This window comes from Stegodyphus dumicola, chromosome X1, assembly GCF_044657685.1.
Source record: "Stegodyphus dumicola isolate Sdum_Otavi_A_Nest chromosome X1, ASM4465768v1".
Classification (NCBI taxonomy): Eukaryota; Metazoa; Arthropoda; class Arachnida; order Araneae; family Eresidae; genus Stegodyphus; species Stegodyphus dumicola.
The window spans coordinates 114,019,749-114,038,847 of NC_140780.1; the positions used below are offsets into that span (position 1 = coordinate 114,019,749).

At 33.1% G+C, this 19,099-nt stretch overlaps 1 protein-coding gene across 5 annotated transcripts in view; it reads left to right on the forward strand.

The window, feature by feature from the left end:
* Window positions 1-3,880: 3,880 nt before the first annotated feature.
* The window catches only part of LOC118198679 (uncharacterized), a 358,828-nt gene continuing 343,609 nt past the window's right edge, over window positions 3,881-19,099 (forward strand). For all 5 annotated transcript variants that reach the window (XM_035370443.2, XM_035370419.2, XM_035370428.2 and 2 more), the window contains exons 1-2: window positions 3,881-4,324; window positions 6,962-6,991. Coding sequence is in view for 4 of the 5 variants with exons in the window: in XM_035370419.2 (XP_035226310.2) it covers window positions 4,305-4,324; window positions 6,962-6,991 (50 nt within the window). In the remaining variant the exon portion in view is untranslated. The remainder of the gene's footprint in view (window positions 4,325-6,961; window positions 6,992-19,099) is intronic.

Genomic DNA, 19,099 nt, shown 5'->3' on the forward strand with positions numbered 1-19,099 from the left:
TGTGGGTAGGGAGACAGGTTCAAAGCATTAATCTGTAGGTGAGAAATCCGATGATCGGCTAAGATAACATGCTCTCATGTCATACTTAGCGACCGATTTTTTTTAATGAAAAATCTAATTTTTAAGTATTTAAAATTCAGACTTTAATGAAAACTCTGTGTAGACTCTGAATTTTATACGTTCGGTATCATCGTATTTTATGCACTTTGTTCATTTTTGAACCACGACCAAATTATTTTACATACCGCATAACAATACAATACGGTCATTAGAAGTTTTTGAAACGTGTTGCCACAGCACATTGCTTACAGTGTACTTAATACTTTTGTTTTAAATTCAGAGTTCTGCAACGCGACAGCAAGTTCATTTTGGAAAAAGGTTGCATTTTTCAGTCTATTCTAAGAAAAACAAGAGCGTCAGTACAATGGTAATTTGACTAGTTTCCTCATGCGTAATGCGAATACGAGCCTCAGTTAGAAAGCCCCCTACGAAGGGATTCTTCCTCTTAGTCGAGATAGCCCTCGAGAACCTTGCCATATTATAAATAATTTTAAGAAAAGTGAAGTGTTTAATGAATTATTCGCTAGGTCCAAGAAACTTTTTTAATTATAATCGAATTTCTTTTTCATACACTTAGCTCATACAGCCTGAACAGTGCTTGAATAATTTTATCAGTTAGAGATGATAAAAAATAACATTTTTAACTTTAATGAAACCGGAATTTTAAAGCACATATATTTTCGATTGGATATACCGCATTTACTCAAAAATAATACGTTTCTCTTTCCGTCATATACATATATATATATGTATATATATTTGAGTTTAACAAACATTCTCATTTCGTAAAAAGCAAATTTAAAATTAATTAAATTTTAAATAAGGAAATTTAATGCAAACAAATAAATAATTAATTATTGCTGCGAACTAATCTACAATATCATTTAAATTCTGAGAGCATATGTAAACCAAGTGCAAGTATCTTAAATTCTGAGAGCATATGTAAATCAAGTGCACGTATCAACATCGCAGCAATAATTAATTATTTATTTGTTTGCATTAAATTTGTAATTTTAAATTTGCTTTTTACGAAATGAGAATGCTTGTGAAATTCAAATTTCATTCCTTGCAGCAATGGCGAAAGAGAAGTATTTAAATTTAATTTAACTTTACTATTTATTCTTTTGAGACAATATATATATACTTTCCCCCCTATAAAAAGGTTATTATTAGCGGGTATTTTGACAGATAAAATTACAGAATGAGAGGGCGTTTAGTTATATTATGCAGCATAATTACGCTATTTAGGTACTAAGCAAACCACACCAGTAATTAGCGTATATATAGACTACATATAAATACTGCTAATTATAAGACACGTCTAGCTGAACAATTTCCTTTTTGGCCTGCATCCCATATACCGATCATCTGTATGATTGAAAACAAAAACTGACAAGTATATCACTATCTTCTTCTGTACAATAGTTAATTATTACAATTAATTAAGTGACTTACTCGTCTTCCTACTCAGAATGTGTTGCTTGCTTGCTTTCTTCAAATCATCATCTACAATTTTATTTATTTATTTATTTGTAATTTTTAAGTAAATACTGCATTATTATGTTTCTAACTCGATTATTTTTACCATATTTTATCATCTCCAGTTGCAAAGCAAAGAATTTAAGAAATTTTTGCATTATTTTCTCTCCGCCTTTGAGACAAACAGATTTTTGTGAACTAATGCTCAAATTCTTCATTTTTCAAATATTTTATTTTCTAATGAAACAATTACCTATAATTATTCTACATTTAAATATTATTTAGGTAGGAATTAATAAGGATATCTGGTGAGGATCAATTTTTTATTGTGAGGGAGGGGCTTAAAAGGTGGGCCAATACAGCTTCACAACTTCCCACCCCGACCGACACGATACAGATGGCGCAACCGCAGTCCCTGAATCAACGTAGGCTGGTTCTCATGGCGTGCCACATTCTAGGATTTATCGCTTCTTTCTAGTAACTTCGAGCGCCAAAGGAGGGATACCTCGTTCAACAACGGATGTTTTAGGGAGGTAAGGGGTCGAGCCTCAGGTTTGCCAGTCATGAGCTGAAGCGGCGATTAGGAAATCGCTGTATTTAATTTAATGTAAAACATTCTTTTTTCCCCCCTCCCCTTTTAAAGCGGGCGGAGCAGAGGGGGGGGGTATTTTGTCTTCGCGTAAAGAGTGAAGTGATGACATACTCATTTTAAAAATCGGGCAATAATTTATACGAAGCTCAGTTGATGGGTTTCGTGATTTATGCATTTAAACAGCCCAAAATGTTATTATTTTTAATTACTGGATCACAGCCGTTTCTCGTCTAGTCATGCTGCAAACATAAAGAAAAACAAATTTGTTACAGATATCAAATGTTCATTTATTATGTTTACGCTATTCATTAAAACTAGACTTTGATATACCCATTACGATTGAATGACTTCTCGTCTTAGCAAGAAGTTACTAGTAACTCTCATGCGAAAGTTTAAATTTGTTAATTTTCGGTAAATAAATAATCTCTTCTCCTCCAACGAATGTTGTGTGTATTAGTAAGCACGTATACGATACATAATTAAATAAAAAGAAATCAAAACGTGCAATGAAAATAAAAAGAGATGAAGTCTAAAAAGCGCAGTTTATTTTGTAGGTAGCTTTAGTATCATAATTATGAGTTTACTTTTTAAACAATGAAAATGCAATTACTGTTTAATTCGTCAAGTAGTTGAATTTGATTGTATATGCAATTCATTTTCTTGAGTAAGGGGTGTAAAATCCGTTTCCGTTTGTTGGGAAGACAAAATTTCAGTTTTCGAAAAAAAAGAAAATTTTCCCCAAATTAATTGATACATACTTATGAGTTCTAAATATATTGAGAGATATAGAAATGAATGAGTTTTAAGTTGTAATTAGATGTTGGTCATTTATTACTTGAAGCGTGCAAAATTTAATCGCATATTTACTTGCATTTGTATTTAAATAAAATACAATAGTTTTTGGTTCATTATCTTGATGTTTTACATTATCTGTTAATTTGATTTTGACAAAGCGCGCGAGGGCTATCTGCCTAAGGGGAAGGATGCCGTCGTGGAGAACTTTCTAAAGGAAACTTGCTCGTATCTACATTACATAAGGAGAAAACCACGGAAACACCCATGGAGGCAGCCCGTTCTCCTGGAATCGAACCCACTATGCATTTCGCGGAATTTGTGGCGTTATTTCTTTTGAAGACCATCTAAAATGCTGCTTGTTAGCACGAAAATATGTATGCATTTGGTACATTTTGTAAAAAGTAACTGATATCGCATTAGTAATAAAATTAAGTATCTAAATAAAGTATTTAATTTTATTTAAAATTAAGTATCTAAATAAAGTATTTAATTTTATTACGTAAATTTTATTACTAACGCGAAAATGATGCGCTTATTTTTATTTTATTTATTTATTTATTTATTTATTTATTTATTTTTTTTTTGTTATGATCGCAAATTCAAATCCGATATCAAATTTTCTTTCTGCTTTAGTTGTAATCCTGTAAGAGTTATCGTCATATTAAATTGATTTCCCTGTGCGTAGGTAAAAATAAATAAAATAATGAAATATTTCATCGAAGTAATGCATTGAAATGTCAGTTTTCAAAAATTTTTTCATTTCATTATGGAATGCTGAGCATTTATTATTTTTTTTAAACTAATCCAAGTTAAGTGTATCTTGTTTGTGTCGAGAAAAACAAACAAAGGGAAGGATTTGGCGAAGTTTTGGCTGAATAATTATGCGCCCAAACTGTTTTACTTGGCGCTTCGTTCAAAATGGCGTTTTTCAGGCTTGACGATTTGGCAGTGCGTGGAGGTTTCGAGTTTGCAACCCTGACGTCCAATGGAAAACAGGCCCCGATTCTTACAGGAATCGGTTTCTCGTATTTGCCAAAATTTTCCGTGGCCGCAAAGTATGTGTAATGTGTTTTAATCGCTCCTTCTGGCTGAAGGCTTATGCTATTATAACTGAATGAATTATAATGTGAACTGAAAATATGGACCTGGATGTACTTAGGCTGTTTTCAGCAGTCCTCATTCTCTGTATCCGTCAATAACTAAGCACTGCCTTTTTTTGAAGTGCACAAAGATAGGCTGTAAACTTGACGATAGCCTCGCAGAATATTATTTTTCGATGTAAATTATTATAGAATGATTTTAATCTAAATAAGCCAAAAAACAAACAAACAAACAAAAAGTGAACAGCCTTTATGGCTTTCGGATAAATAAGTGAAGGATGTCCAATCTTACTGGAAAGTAAGTTTTGCCACTTTGTTTTAATTTAATTTTTATTTTGTTCATGGTTATTTATATACATTAGCATATTTTTTTGAAAATTTTTTAAATTCATTAAAATTTTTCAGTTGTTTTTAAGTGTATGTTTGTTTCGGAGATAAATAGGAATTTAATTTGTAGTTTAAAAGCAAATACAAAGCCTTCTAAATAACTGTGTTCTCAGTGTTGTTTACTGTTTTCTCGTTAAATATTGGAGTTAATTATTTCCTATAATATTTATAACTGAGTGTTCTTGTTAACTAAATACCCAAAAAATGACTGTATATATTTTTAAATACAAACTTAAAATGATTTAAGATATCGTTACTGAAATTTTAAAATGTGATTATTTGATGCAACTTCTGCCAATAATGGTGGCTTGTGGTATTCTTAATATGTTACAAGATGTTTTTATGTTGACGAGCATGTATATTATTTACTACATAAGTGAGTTACAACATGAGCATAAAATTAAAGCAGTATGTCAATGTGTCTTCACCGAAATTCGATATTTTCGTAATTTTAATCAAAATCTACATTAAAACAGGCGTTTTTAGAAGTAGAAAGATTATTCTCGCTAAGAACTTACCAGTATAGTTTTTGTGAAATCTTTCGCTGAAATGTAAGACATCGAAAATTAAGGCTAAAATTTAAAACAGATTAGTTTGTTTAGTTAAATTTCGCAAAATAAACAGCGATTTTGGAAATTCTATATTTCGATTGTTAGAATGAAAGTAAAACTGATTATAGATGCTTGAATGATAAATTTTGCGTAGTTTAAAAATTTAATAGGCATTTTTCTCGATATTAAGTAGAACTTAATAGTTGCATCGCATCCACAATATTATACTTCTACATTCTGAAGTTTGATGAGGTAGTAGCACATTCTGACGGGGGTGCATAAAATTTAATAATAATCCGCATTACAGTCAAATATTTAAGAATTTTTTGTGGAATGATAGTTTTGAATTTTCACTCGTACGACAAAAAAAAAAAAAAAAAAAAAACTATGATGCAGTTAAAATGAGTTTTCGTCTGTTTACAATTCGTTATGCCGCAGAGATATTTTAAAAGCCATAACAAATATGGCTTTACAACTTTTCCTGAAACGTTCTTACATTAACATATGCCAAAGGAAGAATAGCGAAATTAATACATGCCACGCATATTTAACCACGTACATGTTTCATTCAAAGTTGGAAGAAAAAGCACATCGGTATTCAAAGGATGCCGAAACGTTGCGATCTTTTTCCGCATTGAACTGATAAAAGTCAGCCGACGACTACCGTGTACCCAGAATAAGTATTAAAAATCCTGTTTATAATCTCTAATAGCCATTTTGGAAGTAATAAATAATCACTCTTAAGGTTGCTAACCTCTTCCCTCTTTCTGAATGAATACAAAAACTCAGATATTTCTTCTTTTCTGCCTATTTTTTTTTATTTGAAGAAGAATTGTATTTAGAGGTAGAAAAACTCGTTTATTTGCGGAAGTAAAGTAAATTTCCCACCTGTAAAATCTAATTTTACTTTTATGAACATTGAATGAAACATGAACAATTTCGGAAATTCTGTATTTTGATTACAGAAGGAGTCTATTTGTTCGTATAAGGGATATCTTCGGTATATTCCCTAAAGTTATGAATGCAGATTTATCATAATTTGCAGAGCTTGCATTTGATATTAATATACATACTTCAGATAAGATATTGAAATCCAAGCATCATAGTGAATTATTTTAATGTATTATTTCTATGTTAATGGCTATGAAAAGAAAAGTCACTGTTTTCATGCTTAAGTGATTAAAGCTGAAAAGTATTAATACTATTTTTCATAATTTTTTTTGATTTTTTCCCCCATCGAATAAATGGAAACAAATTCTGAAAAAGATTATATGACATTATTATACAAATGTCATAGTGTAACTTATTCAAAAATAGAAAATTAGGGAAATGGCAAAAGATACTATTGTATAGTTAAGAAATTGAGAAAATAAGTAAATACTATATGTTGACAGTGAATTAATAGTGAAATCAGATGAAATAACTAAAGTTCCTGTATTTAAAACAGTCTCTTAATAAATAAATGCCCTTTCTGATCGACTTCGCTTTCACATCTGTTAAATAAAATTTTTTATTTGTTATTGGAATTCCCTGTTGAAAAACAATAAACTAGTATCTAAAAGATATGTCTTTCCGTAGACTTCTGACCTTCTTGCTCTAATATTGTCTATTTTAAATATCATTTAGTACCTTTAGCTAGAAATGCATTTGTTTAAGTTTTCAAATCTACTTTGTATTTTGGTGATCTTAATTTATCAGATCTGAAATACTTTCAACTGTGTATATTTATTTCCAAATTGTATCCAAGAAATTTTAATAATTTCTGTAATATGCATTGAGAGCATTTTTCAATCAGAAATATGATTTAAGTTATTGTTAATTTGAGCAGAGTATTCTTTTGATTCAAAATTGATCTTATTAATGATAATAAATCATAAGTACAAGATAAACTACATAAAATCTAAGCTTGCTGAATATTAATTTTGGAGTTAATTTAATTATTAAAGATTATCTAAGAATATTTTACTCTTGTAACTTGTTAAAATTTTTATTTTCAGCTATCGGATACTAAGTGGAGAGGTGCAAGGGTAAGTGTTTTTAAATCAGCTTTATGTATATTTATATAAATGTTATGTTAAATTAGAACTGAATGGGTGGTAATTATAGCTTTAACTATGTACTGCTGGTTTTGGGCTTGATCAAAGCTAATTACCTCACAAATTTTGTTATTGGACTGCTTGGGTAGTGGGAAAACAGTGTTACACAGGCTTACTGTTACTTTGGTTTCTGTGGAGCAGTCAATGGTAATGTTTTGAATATTTGCTGAGGGTAAGCTTTCTTAGTATGCAGGAATCATCAGCACATTAAGTGTCAGGTAAGCCCAATTTTATGGTTAAAATGCATTTTTAAGTAATTGCAATTTAAGCTGGCTTTTGCTACTGCATTATTATAGTTGGACAGAAGCTTTTGTAGCCAAGACAAAATTAAATAGTTGTTACTTCAATATAATAATGGGTAACAGTGTTGAATTACACTGTTTTGTTATTTAAATACAGAAACAGGAGATACAAAGCTAATTCTATAATGTCATTAAAAAAATAATAAAAAAAAAAAGGGGTGGGAGCTGAAATTTCAACTTTTAGTTGAAGAGTATTTTGTAAATTTTGTCTCTCGTGAGTCATTTCAGTTTTACAAATGCTGATTTTACACAAACACATGCACAAAACGAAGGTATCTCAGTGAAATTCACTTTTCTTCTATACCTCTGAGATTTTTACCAAAATAGTAGCTTTCGTGATTTGATGTAAACGTGATTTTTTTCTTACTGTACAATTTCATCCGATTTCTTTATAATGCTGATTTAAGACTGGAGATTTACTAAAAGATTAAATGTTGTTACACTGTTCCCTGTCTTTGGAATCCAGTATTTTTAGTAAGAGATTAATGGATTTTATGTATATTTTGCATTAAAGTAATTAAATACTGATGCAGAACTGCCCCACATTTGCAATGAATAATTTTTATAACTAAAACTTTAGCATTTGTAGCACTGTTCCCCTGCTACTCCAGAGGCAAGATTTATGCAACTTTATTTTCGAATACCATGCTTTTCACTTTACGTTTTTTTAAATTCATTGAAGCATTTTTTAAATATTTTTTAACTCACGTGAATTTTTAAAAATTTATTTTTAAAGGTACTTACGTATTAGGGCAACTACCTTAGCAGAGTCGCCAGACTTTCAAAATATACGAAAATGTTAACTACGCGCATAACAATTATTCAGGCAACCATGGAGCGTATGACAAATACTGTTTCCAACATTGCCATTTTCGTATGCGTTCTTTTGCAAGTCCCAAAGGCTTTTATAGAAAAGATATGAATTATTTTTTTTCTTAAACACGATTTTAAATTTCGTGCTTGTGGGGTTTTCCTGTAATAAAAGAACAGAAATAAAATTTTTGCGGCAATACCGTATTTTGCCGCTAAATTGCTAAAGGATGGTTTGAATAATCTCTTTTAAAAGCGACATTTCTACAACAAAAACAAAAATCCGATTGTAACTAGGTTTATTGACTGTTTTTTGGTTTTGCAACTAGGTTTACTAACTGTAAATGTATAGTTGAAAGTAAAATATGTAGGTATGTAATATATATATATATTTTTTTGCAATAAAAGTTATTGCTCATTTTCTTCCGTAAAATTCGCCAAATTGTGCGATAATGCGTGAGTACCGATTTAAATTGTCTAAAAGGTTTTCTTCTTCTTTTTTTTTTTTTTTTTTTTTTTTTTTTTTTTTATTTATTTATTAACAAAATTTAAGCTGATTTTGAGTATGGTTGCGAAATATGTAGTCTAAATGACAATATAACTACAAGTAATCCCACCAATTTTCAAAGTTAAGGTCTGGAGCACTATTAAAAATCGATGAAATGCGAACCCCGTGTTTTAGTTTGCAAATGTACTGCAAGTTTTGGTCACCGAAAGACATAAATAGCGCATTAGGTCTGTACGTAATGCAAACCGAAATTAATGCAGTTGAAATATACAAGAATACTAAAAAAATGGTGGGGAGGAAGGCCAATCTTTAAGCATGCAAAGCATGACGAAATAAAATCAAAATACGCATCGATTGTATGGTTTTTTGTTGTGAATGAAATGGTCAAAATGTGAGACCACATAAAAGAAAGCCATATCTTTGCTTAAATGAGTTTTCTATGTGCAGAACAAGCTAAAGACAAAGACACGTGCCACTGTTTGGTAGTTTCTTTTCACGCCTTAATAATCAGCTTTAATTACTAGGTGACTAAACTGTGATTGTTCGTATAAATTTGCCTTCATTTGTCTTCAGATTCTTCACGTGTGTTTATCTTATATATCTGCCTAATTTAAGTCTTAGAATCGACATAAGTTTTGGTCTGCCTCATTTTGAGTGTATTACAGCAGAAATTAATTATGAGTGTAGTATTAAGAGTAGATAAGACTCTGTTAAGGTTTAAACGTTCAAATAAATATAGTATAGAGAATTTTCGCAAGGGATATAATTTTTATTCTTTTAGTTTCAGCTGCTGGAAATCAATGTATTTTTCTCTCATAGTAGGCAAGCTCCTAGTCTCATAGTAGGCAAGCTCCTAGTCTCGTAGTAGGCACGCTCACATTTTTCCTGGAGCATATACAGGGTCATCATTCAGTTTTTATATTTTGGAGTTGCAGGAAACTGATTAACGAGAAGAATAAAGCAAAATTTTAAATACCAAGAAGAACCAACTACAACTCGAAACAATTTTTGGATAGGTGCCAGACTGTTGAAATTAGTCATTGAATCTTTTGATGGATAGTTCGGAAAACAGCGCACCGTAAGTTCCGCTTGCACCCGGAAAAATTGCCAGTAACTAGAATTTCTCAGATTCATAGTCTTTTGCAAGCGCACTTCAAGGCTGTTTCATTCAAACTTCAAATCCTAAGATAAGGCCATTATTCTTCCCTCCCAAGGGGACAAATGTGTGCATGCGGTTGCAAGCTATTGTATATCACGTATGGGGTATCCATTTAGGGATCTGGATGATAAACAAATAATACAACAATGCATTCCACAGAATGGCTGGAACAGAACTGTTCAGTGGAAATTAAAACGTGCAGTGGACATAGAAAACAGCACTATTTGGAAATTCAATCTTTAAGATGTGTTCATAAAGAGAGTTAGTTATTGGAATATGGCAAATAACGCAATGGCTGTCTGCCTACAGAAAAGGGATGCCCTTGCAAAAGACTTTCTAAGGGCAACTGGCACGCATTCATGTTTCACATTAGGGAAAAACCACGAATGATTGGTTTTAATCATGCGGCCAGCTCATTCGCCTAGGCAAGAACTTTGATTACATTCCCCAATATTCAGCGGCTTTAAGTACTCGGCCGCTGGTGCTGCCTCATAAAGACAAAGGTATAAAACTTTTTGGTACTTTTCCGTTTCGTCGGCGCAAATCTCGCCAAGTAGATTTTATTGGCGACAACATACAGTATGCACATAAAAAATATTAAAAAAATGTTAGTTCTAAGAATTCTTTTTTGAAGGCATAAACATTTTAATATCGCTTAAAATTTTATAAAAAGCCAATAAATAAAGACAATGAATTTGTAAAAAGACATTAATTTAAGAATTTACTATGCTTTCATGGTTCAACATCCTGATTCGCCGGTTCATATCACGTGATCCCAAGCAATCTCATCTCACATAAACTACTCTACAAAAATCTGATGCTCTCAGTAATTATCTACATCAATTTCGAGTTAAATCTTAATTTGGAACACAAGCTTAAGTGCAAGAAATATTTCAATTCATGCGAATAGCTTACTCAGAAATTATGTAAAACTGCAGTGCTTTAATTCGCTAATGCATTCTCATTAGAATTGATGAATTTAACCCTTGACTTTACGTTTTCTATATTTTCGGCTTCGGGTAAGCGCTGTGATTGCATCCTAATTGACTTAATTACTGAAAGTGGGCTTAGACATAAAACTGAACTATCTGATAAAAATTATATGTAATTATATGCCAGTATTGAAAGAAACAATCAATCTGATAAGAAAAAGCTGCGACTTGTTTTGAAAATGAGGCGTAAAAGATTACCAGAGAGAATAATCCATTTGGCATCGGTTGTACCATTATTGGCGACTTCATCGCTTGCGCCGGCAAAACGGAAAAGTACCACCTTTTTACTCCGTGAGAATGGACACCTCTTTTTCTTCCAAAAAGTGCGAAACAGTTACATGGGTGAAATGTCATTCCCACTGTCTTTCTTCCTAAAGACCATTTCTAGCCATTAGAAAAATATGGGCACTGATAGCAGTAGAACGGGGATTCACTCTTGCAGTCAATCTCGGTATTGGCGTTTAGATTTCATGATTGAGCAACTTCGGGCTCTTTTGAAGCATGGTATTAAGAATCAGTCAATGCAATGCTTGTGAAAACAATACTGCCAGTTCGGTCAAAGTACTACGCAAAAGTACACCTAACTGCAGCTCAGAACTTAAATTGCAAATGTTAAAAATATGCCACAATGAGGGGTATTGATGCCGCAATGAATTGAATTTGATTACATGTTAAGAGGAAAAAATATTACCAATGACGATTTTAAAAAATAGAGCCTTTCTTGAAAAAACAAACTATCTGGAGGCTCCACGGATAGTGTTAAATTATGTAACATCGTATAACACAAAATCATTTAAAAAAATTAAGATAACAAAAACAGTATAATTAATACAGTTATTTATATACTCGATTTTAATAAAAATAAATTCCTTTTTTTCCTCTCTTCAAAAACTATTTATACCACACAGTTTTTTTTACCACTCCTATCTCGATTTCGAACTTTTTGAAATGTGATGGTCTTTTTCCCAAGTAACGATATAATGCACACTTTCTAGAGAAACATCTATATTGATTGAAAATAAGGTTTTACTAAGTTTTTAGATCTTAAGCTTCAAGTTAAAACCAAATTTGCATTATATTTTCGCAGAAATTATTAATGCCGCGTGCTATCAAAACTGCAAAACCGTATTTCCTTATGTTAAAGTTTTTTTTTTTTTAATCGTGGATGGAAGGAAATGAATTATCAGATCCTCGATTCAACAACGTGCACAGATTTCTTTCGAATATTTGCCAGAAATGAAATTATTTGAAATACCAGAAAAAACGAAAGTTTCTGAAATTGCTAGGGGGGAAAATGCACGTGTAAATAAATACATTGTGAGTTGATGTAGTGCTGGAAATTTTTGAAGGCGGTCATGGACAATTATTTTAAGCATAATTAGTAATGGCATTATAAGCAAATCAGAATGTCGCAGAATTCGTGTTGGGTGCAAGAAAAGACAGATTGTCTTTTAAAATATTTATTTTGAAAACTTAATAAGAAATTCTTGAATAAATATTAAAATAATTGAATCATTTTAACCATAATTCATACAAAGGCCGCTGGCGCGGCAATGACGCTAAAATGCGTCTGCTTTCACTCGTTTACAGCATCAAAAGCTTTTTACTCAAAGCTCTCTCCTCGTTTTGTTAAAAACCTGGAAAGAGAATAATTAGTCCGTTATGTCCAAAAACCACACTAGGAAGGGTCCGCAGCACCTTTCTTCCAAAGGTCTAACGAGATATCTCTCATTAAGCACCTGGAAGTCCGAGGGGTGCATATGTCTGAACGTCACAGCATTTTTATTCATGGAGTGCATTCGTAGCAAGGCTTAACCAGGTAAACGAGAAATGTTCCAGAGGAAAAGGAATGTTAAGACTTTCTGTGGTTTTCTTCTCATGTGATATAAACACGAACGTCTTTTAGTTTTTCGGGAAATGTATCCATTCAAGGCTGCCGGAAATGCTCCACAAAGGCATCTCATCGTTTAGGCCGGTAGCATTTGAATGCGTTGCAATAATCAACTAAACAAATTAATTTATTTTCTATTTGGGTGTTTTTAATTTTTATCTGTGCATAACGCGTTTTCACTGAAAGGAGAATAGATTTATTTTATTTTTGGGTTACTATGAAACTTTTAGAATATTTCAAATATGATCTAATTGTCTTACGATATTATGAGATCTAAATCGCTCAGCCACTCTGCTGTCTTTTGAAAATAAATCAAACTGGCGAGGGGGGGGGAAGTCTGGTTTTGCGTGCTTTCAATAACAGTAAAATATCATGAGGAGAGAAAATAATTAGAATGTCGGTTGTAAAAACAATATTGATTTAAGTAATAGAAAAAAAGTTTTTGGAGGGTAATTATTGTGGCAAAGCAATCGAGATTTTTATTCGTAAAGGCAGGGATGTGTTCTAAAGAAGGATTATAAGACCTTGGAAACCCCATGGCAAACAGAGCCACCAGGATCTAAACATAGGCTGAACTATGTTTACCACTCGGCCCTTGATAGGCCAAAATGGTAGTGTCAACAGTAATTTGCGTTTAAAAACGTAGAGGTAAAATTTACTGGATGTCACTTTTTGGTTTCATTTACTCCTAAACTATTAGCGGTTCTAGAAAGTTAATAATTTTGCTTTCTTAATTATAATGTTCAGGTACACAATTAAACAAAACTGTATTTAGAAATGTACATTAAATTACGTTCATTTTTATGTCAAGGGCCATAGATTTTGTTCTTCACGGAAAGAAAGTGTATCCAGCGCAGTATGTATCTCTGCAAAAGTGTGGATATAGGTTTAACAAGAGTGATTGCATTCAAGTAGTTTTTAAATGGGAATATGATTTTCTGACTGTTTCGGACATTGTTTGCTTTTAAGTTCTATTGCAGCTGGTAAAGCTATCCAGGAAGTAGAAACTTTTGCTTCAAGAATTAAAATGTTATCGTTTATACATAGTCAGCTTTCGATTAGTTTTACTGAATTTCGAAATTTACAGTTCGATATTTATGCTAATTCCAAAATTCAACTTGCCAAAAATATTATTGCTATTAAATTTTTTTTTGTGTTCCCTTCAGTTTTGCCTATTTCAGTTAATCTCTTTTTCTCAATATGCCTTTTTATACAAAGAGAGAAATCAGTGGCGTGGAAAAAAAAAAAAAATATGTCGTGTGTTGCTAAAATCTTAACAACTTGGCAGGAGGAGGAAATTTTCCAGCTAGGGCAGAAAAGTTTCCTTTTTCAGAAAAGTTTTCTTTAGCTCCAAATAAAAACTTGTCTCCTGAAAAGATTATATCGCGAGATAAACATCTTTCAATAAAACAGAACATCGCAATATTCGTTTTTCCTTTTCTTGATAACAAAAGAAAATAATTAAAAAGTTCTCATTCAAGAAATGCTTTTAAAGTACTTTTTATTGCAGCTTTTAAAAATTCTGGCTTTTACGTTTTCATTAGTATCTAGTCTGCCTACGAACACTAGAAAATAAACTTATCAGTACAGATACTTTAATTTTGCCGGCATTAACAGGAACTTCATCATGCTATTTCCAGCACCTCAGATAATCCTTGGGTGGGGTAACCACATATACAAAACCACAAGACACTTTCCTGATTGAAAAGTCCAAATAATAAAAGCAAAAGGAGAATCTAGTCTCAAGAAATTAGTTTGGAAAATGGCAGCCAAGGGTTGGTTTGGTTTATGAAACTCGAACTACCAGTGTTTAGCGACTTTACCTCTCGGTAGCTGGTGGGCGGCAGCCAAGGAAAGCGCGGTGGGAGAGAATGTAAAATGCAACCTCACGTGATGCGTATTGACGAATCAAAACTTGACCGCTTGGCGCGGTTCAATGAGTCACTAATTTTTGAAGCCTGAAATACACTTTTAACATTTCCGATCTCGGAAAATATATGTATTTACTGAACTTGAACAAGTTCGACCGTCCTGTGGAAATTGAAAGAACGCAAAGCAAAATGAAGATTTCGAAGAAAGTGATGTTAGAAAAGCTAGAGGAGTTAAAGGTTTAGCTGTTCTGAGCAGTGTTCCTGAGAATATGAGTATTGTATGGCCGCAGATTAATTTCCATTTCAATCAGTTCATATTTAAAATCATCGCAGTTAACATCATTGTTTTTTGCCTTGGCATTTTGCTAGTAAGTTTATTAGTAAAGGTGATAAGTTTATCTAGTTTGAGGTCCGTATGTAATTGCTTATTCCGAAGAACCCATTCTGTAATATGACGAAAAAAGTTGTTCTTAGAATTCTGCAGTTTAATGAGATCTGCTTTAAAAGCAGCACTCCAAGCTGGTAAGGCATATGTAAATATGGGGCATAAGACAGATGTGTAAATTTTCTTTTTCCGCGCAGGATTTAATGTAGATGAAGGAGCAAATTTCTTAGCTTTATAGAGACTTCTGTTGCTTCGCCAATGGCACAGTATAAATATACGCACTTCATCTGAGGATGATGCTGAAACGTACGCCTAGATACGTAGCTTCGGTTAACTTATGGATCATCTCGTTAAAGACAGCGAGTTTTTTTATACACATTTTTACATTTATGTCGCCCAGCGAAAAGTAATTTGGACTTCGACGCAGTGATGCTCTACCTCCAGTTTTTTTTTTTCTCTACACCAATTCCCTGATACATCCAAAATCCAGGTTTAGCGAACTGGAGAGTATTGCCATGTCGTCGGCGTAGTACGTTGTAATACAATTAGGGTTGTCAAACATTGGGAGATCCATTACTTATATGAGATAGAGAACTAAAGATCCCTGCCGCACGCCGGCTCGAAAAGCTTTGTCTGCTGAGTAGTGATCACCAAACCTAATACTGAAAGTCGGTCTTGGAGGAAAGCTTTTGAATTAAGATAATTTCTTTGCTGCGACTGAGAGTTGAAACCTCTTAAATTAGGCCATTATGCCTGATGCGTCCAAAGGTTTTGGCTAGGTGTAGCATGGGAAAAAAAAAAAAAAAAAAAAAAAAAAAAAAAAAAAAAAAAAAGTTGCTTGATGTTTATGGATCGCAGCACTGACGAATTCAACTATCCTGACCAGTTGCATTGCTGTGGAGAACATCGCAGTATTCATTTTACCGGCATTAAACCTTCGAAATTCAAAATGCGTATCAGGAAGTGATCAGTACAGGTACAGTATATTTTTGTTGTCTAAGAGTTGTCGTTTGTACAAGAGGTATTCGACCTTTGCAGGCCTTTAACAGTACCGGTACAGAGTTGTTAGCGATATAGACTGTAGGTAGAAATTCAAACCTGAGGTAGTAACCCATCAGCAGTCTGGGAGACAGCCACTGAAATACTTTGTTCAGGCTCCTTTATCTTCGACAAAGGGAGAATTTTTATTGTTCTCTTGATGGGTCGTGTAAATACTAGCCATTTCCCGATACAACGTTCTTTCACGCTGAAGCCTACGGCAGAAGGTCTTTGTTCATTTGCCATAATCAGTTAGCAGTTACCAGTTTCTTTTAGTGCATTTTCTGTTGCTTAGTAAGATGGCTACAGATAAGGCTTGCTTTGTTTGGAAACGTAGGACTGGCTTCGTTTACGTATTTGACTCGAAAGCAGCTGTTGTGGAAGTCTTCGAATGAGACTGAATTTTTATCAATCCCAGACATTTTCTATTTTTAACGGAGAATGTTGGGCATAGATGAAGTTTCTTCTAAAAATGCTTTGCGTATCCGTTTTGGTCTATTTATTTTAGAAATTTCAGTAACCGGCCGAGCGGTAAAGTCGCTGAACACTGGTAATTCGAATCCTAGTGAACAGGCCGGTTGCATGGGCGGTTTCATGTTTTTTTTTTCCCCATGTGTAACGCATATACAGTTTCTCTTAGGAAGTTCTCCACGAAGGCATTCCTTCCATAGGCAGATAGCTCGCGTAAGCTTTGCCATAATCAACTAAACCAAACCTTTAATGATTGTTTTTATTTATTGCAAAATCTCGTAGTTTCATGTTTTGATTTAATTGTAATAGTTATTTCTTCATATCCTTTATAAGAGGAATTAATTTTATTTTTAAATGCTTAAATGAAAACTGAAGAATAAACCGAACATTTTGAAACGTATGTCTGTGTATGCTTCATTTTATAAGTCTAAGAGCTGTTGGAGATGCATAAGAGCCTTTCCTACAAATTTTAATTGCTGGTTTTCTATCCTAAAAGGAATTAGTTCACACACTTTAATATTTAAAATTCTATAATTATAATATTTTAAGAAACTAGAATATGTTTGCTTTAATTATATATGTAAAAGTTTTAGCTAAAATGGCACCGCTAAACGTGAAATCAGCAGTTACGAGTAGTAAAAATCTCTAACTTATATTCTTTTGCGTGATAAACCATGGAATTTTGAAAACCGTATTTGTTTATATAAATTTCAGTGGTGGGAGGGGAAAAAAGAAATATTTATTCAGTAAGCAGTAATATTAATCTAGTTTGTGTAAATAAATCAATACTGCAAAATGTGTTTTCTGTCTACCACTAATGACAGAACTATAGACTGATCACTGTTTGAAATGTTTAGAAAGTCAAGCGTGCATTTCCGAAGTGCAATATACAAGCTTTTAGAATATTAGTCTGGACTTAGTTTTTCTTAAAATACTTTAAATAACTACTCGTCCATGTATGCCAATGGAAGGAAACCCTGAACAGGTTCGTTGTTTAATCAATTATGGGAAAGCATGCGAGGGCTGTCTGCGTAAGGGGAGGGATGCCTTCCCCTGAGAAATCCCTCGCCTTAGGCAAAAGAACTTTCTACTGGAAACTGGATCGTATTCACGTTATACATGGGGGAAACCACGGAAAACGCCCACAAAGCAAGTTTGTATTAGAACAGGAGGTAGACGTTCTGCAGTGATAAAATTCGTTGATTTCCATGTTTTCCATGGAGTCATTTATTTTGGAAAATACTTTGTCACTTCACTATACTTTTCTCATATTTAATGAAGTGTTCTGTAGATAGTTTTAAGTGCTCTGAATTTAATTTCGATAATTAGGTGATGATGATATAAAATCTACTGATAAGTGTGATTTTGCCATGTCTCTTTTCAGCAGAACTGGTTTCCTGTTTCTGTATTTTCTTGATTTTCCCTGATATGTGACATAAATATGAGTCATGATCCCTGTTGAAATTCCTCATGAAATCATGGCAGGCAATTCCTGCACGCTTTGCTGTAATAACTCTCTTTTCGTGGAGGCTGTATCTCTCGTCAGAATTATGCATAATTGAGAAAACTTTGAAATCTGTGACTGAGTGTATGGGGATATACAAGTGGAGCACGTTTAATGCCAAACGGTCTAACATGACTGCTTTTATTCCTTGGCTGAATAGCCCACCAGCGGCCGAGCGGTAAAGCCGCTGAACACTGGTAGTTCTGTCTGAGGTTCGAACTCACGAACGGGCTGACTGCCTGGGCATTTTCGTGGTTTTCTCCATGTGTAAAAGTGCATTCGAGCCAGATTCCCGTAGAAAGTCCTCCACGAAAAAGTTCTTTTTTCAATAATTTCTGATGAAAATGTTTGTCGAGTGAATAGGCATCCCACCCCTTAGGCAGACAGCCCTTGAGGCTTTTCCATAATTACATAAAACCGAACCAACCTCCTTGGCTGAAATAGGTATTCATAATATTTCAGCCAAGAAGGTTGCCTTTACTAATTCTAATGTTTAGGAGACTAGGTATTTTGTAATTATCTCTAATGCCTAAAAAGGAGAGAAAAAGTCGCCTTATCAGTGGTCGATTAATGAACACCGCTGAGTACTGGTAATTCAGCTTGAGTTCAGATCCCCACGAAATAACTGATTGATCAAAATTTTCTTGATTTTTCCCAGATGTAAAACGAATATGATCCACTTTCTTATTTAAATCCTATCATGGAGACACTCCTTTCCTTAGAAAGGAAACCATTGCGTGCCTTTACTGGGTTCAAACAAACTAAACAAATCTCTTTTATAGAACCGTACGTTCTAATGTTATCCTGAAACAGCGGTTGCAAATTAGCACACGAACTACTTCAGAAATTATAAGTTGTTAGACAAATTGCCTACCAGTAGAAAGTATTTTTCCATATTATTACTAACTGAATATACAATATATTTGCAGAGATGAATGATGTATGGACGTAAAGTAAAACATACGTATCTATTCAGGTATAAAATGCGCACTTAAATGTGCACATGCATTATGAGCCTGGGTAACATGATAAAAGATTAGTTTGCAGTTAAAAAAAAATGTGAAAAAATATGGCATACTCCCTTTTTTTTTTTTTAGTTTGTGGTGAG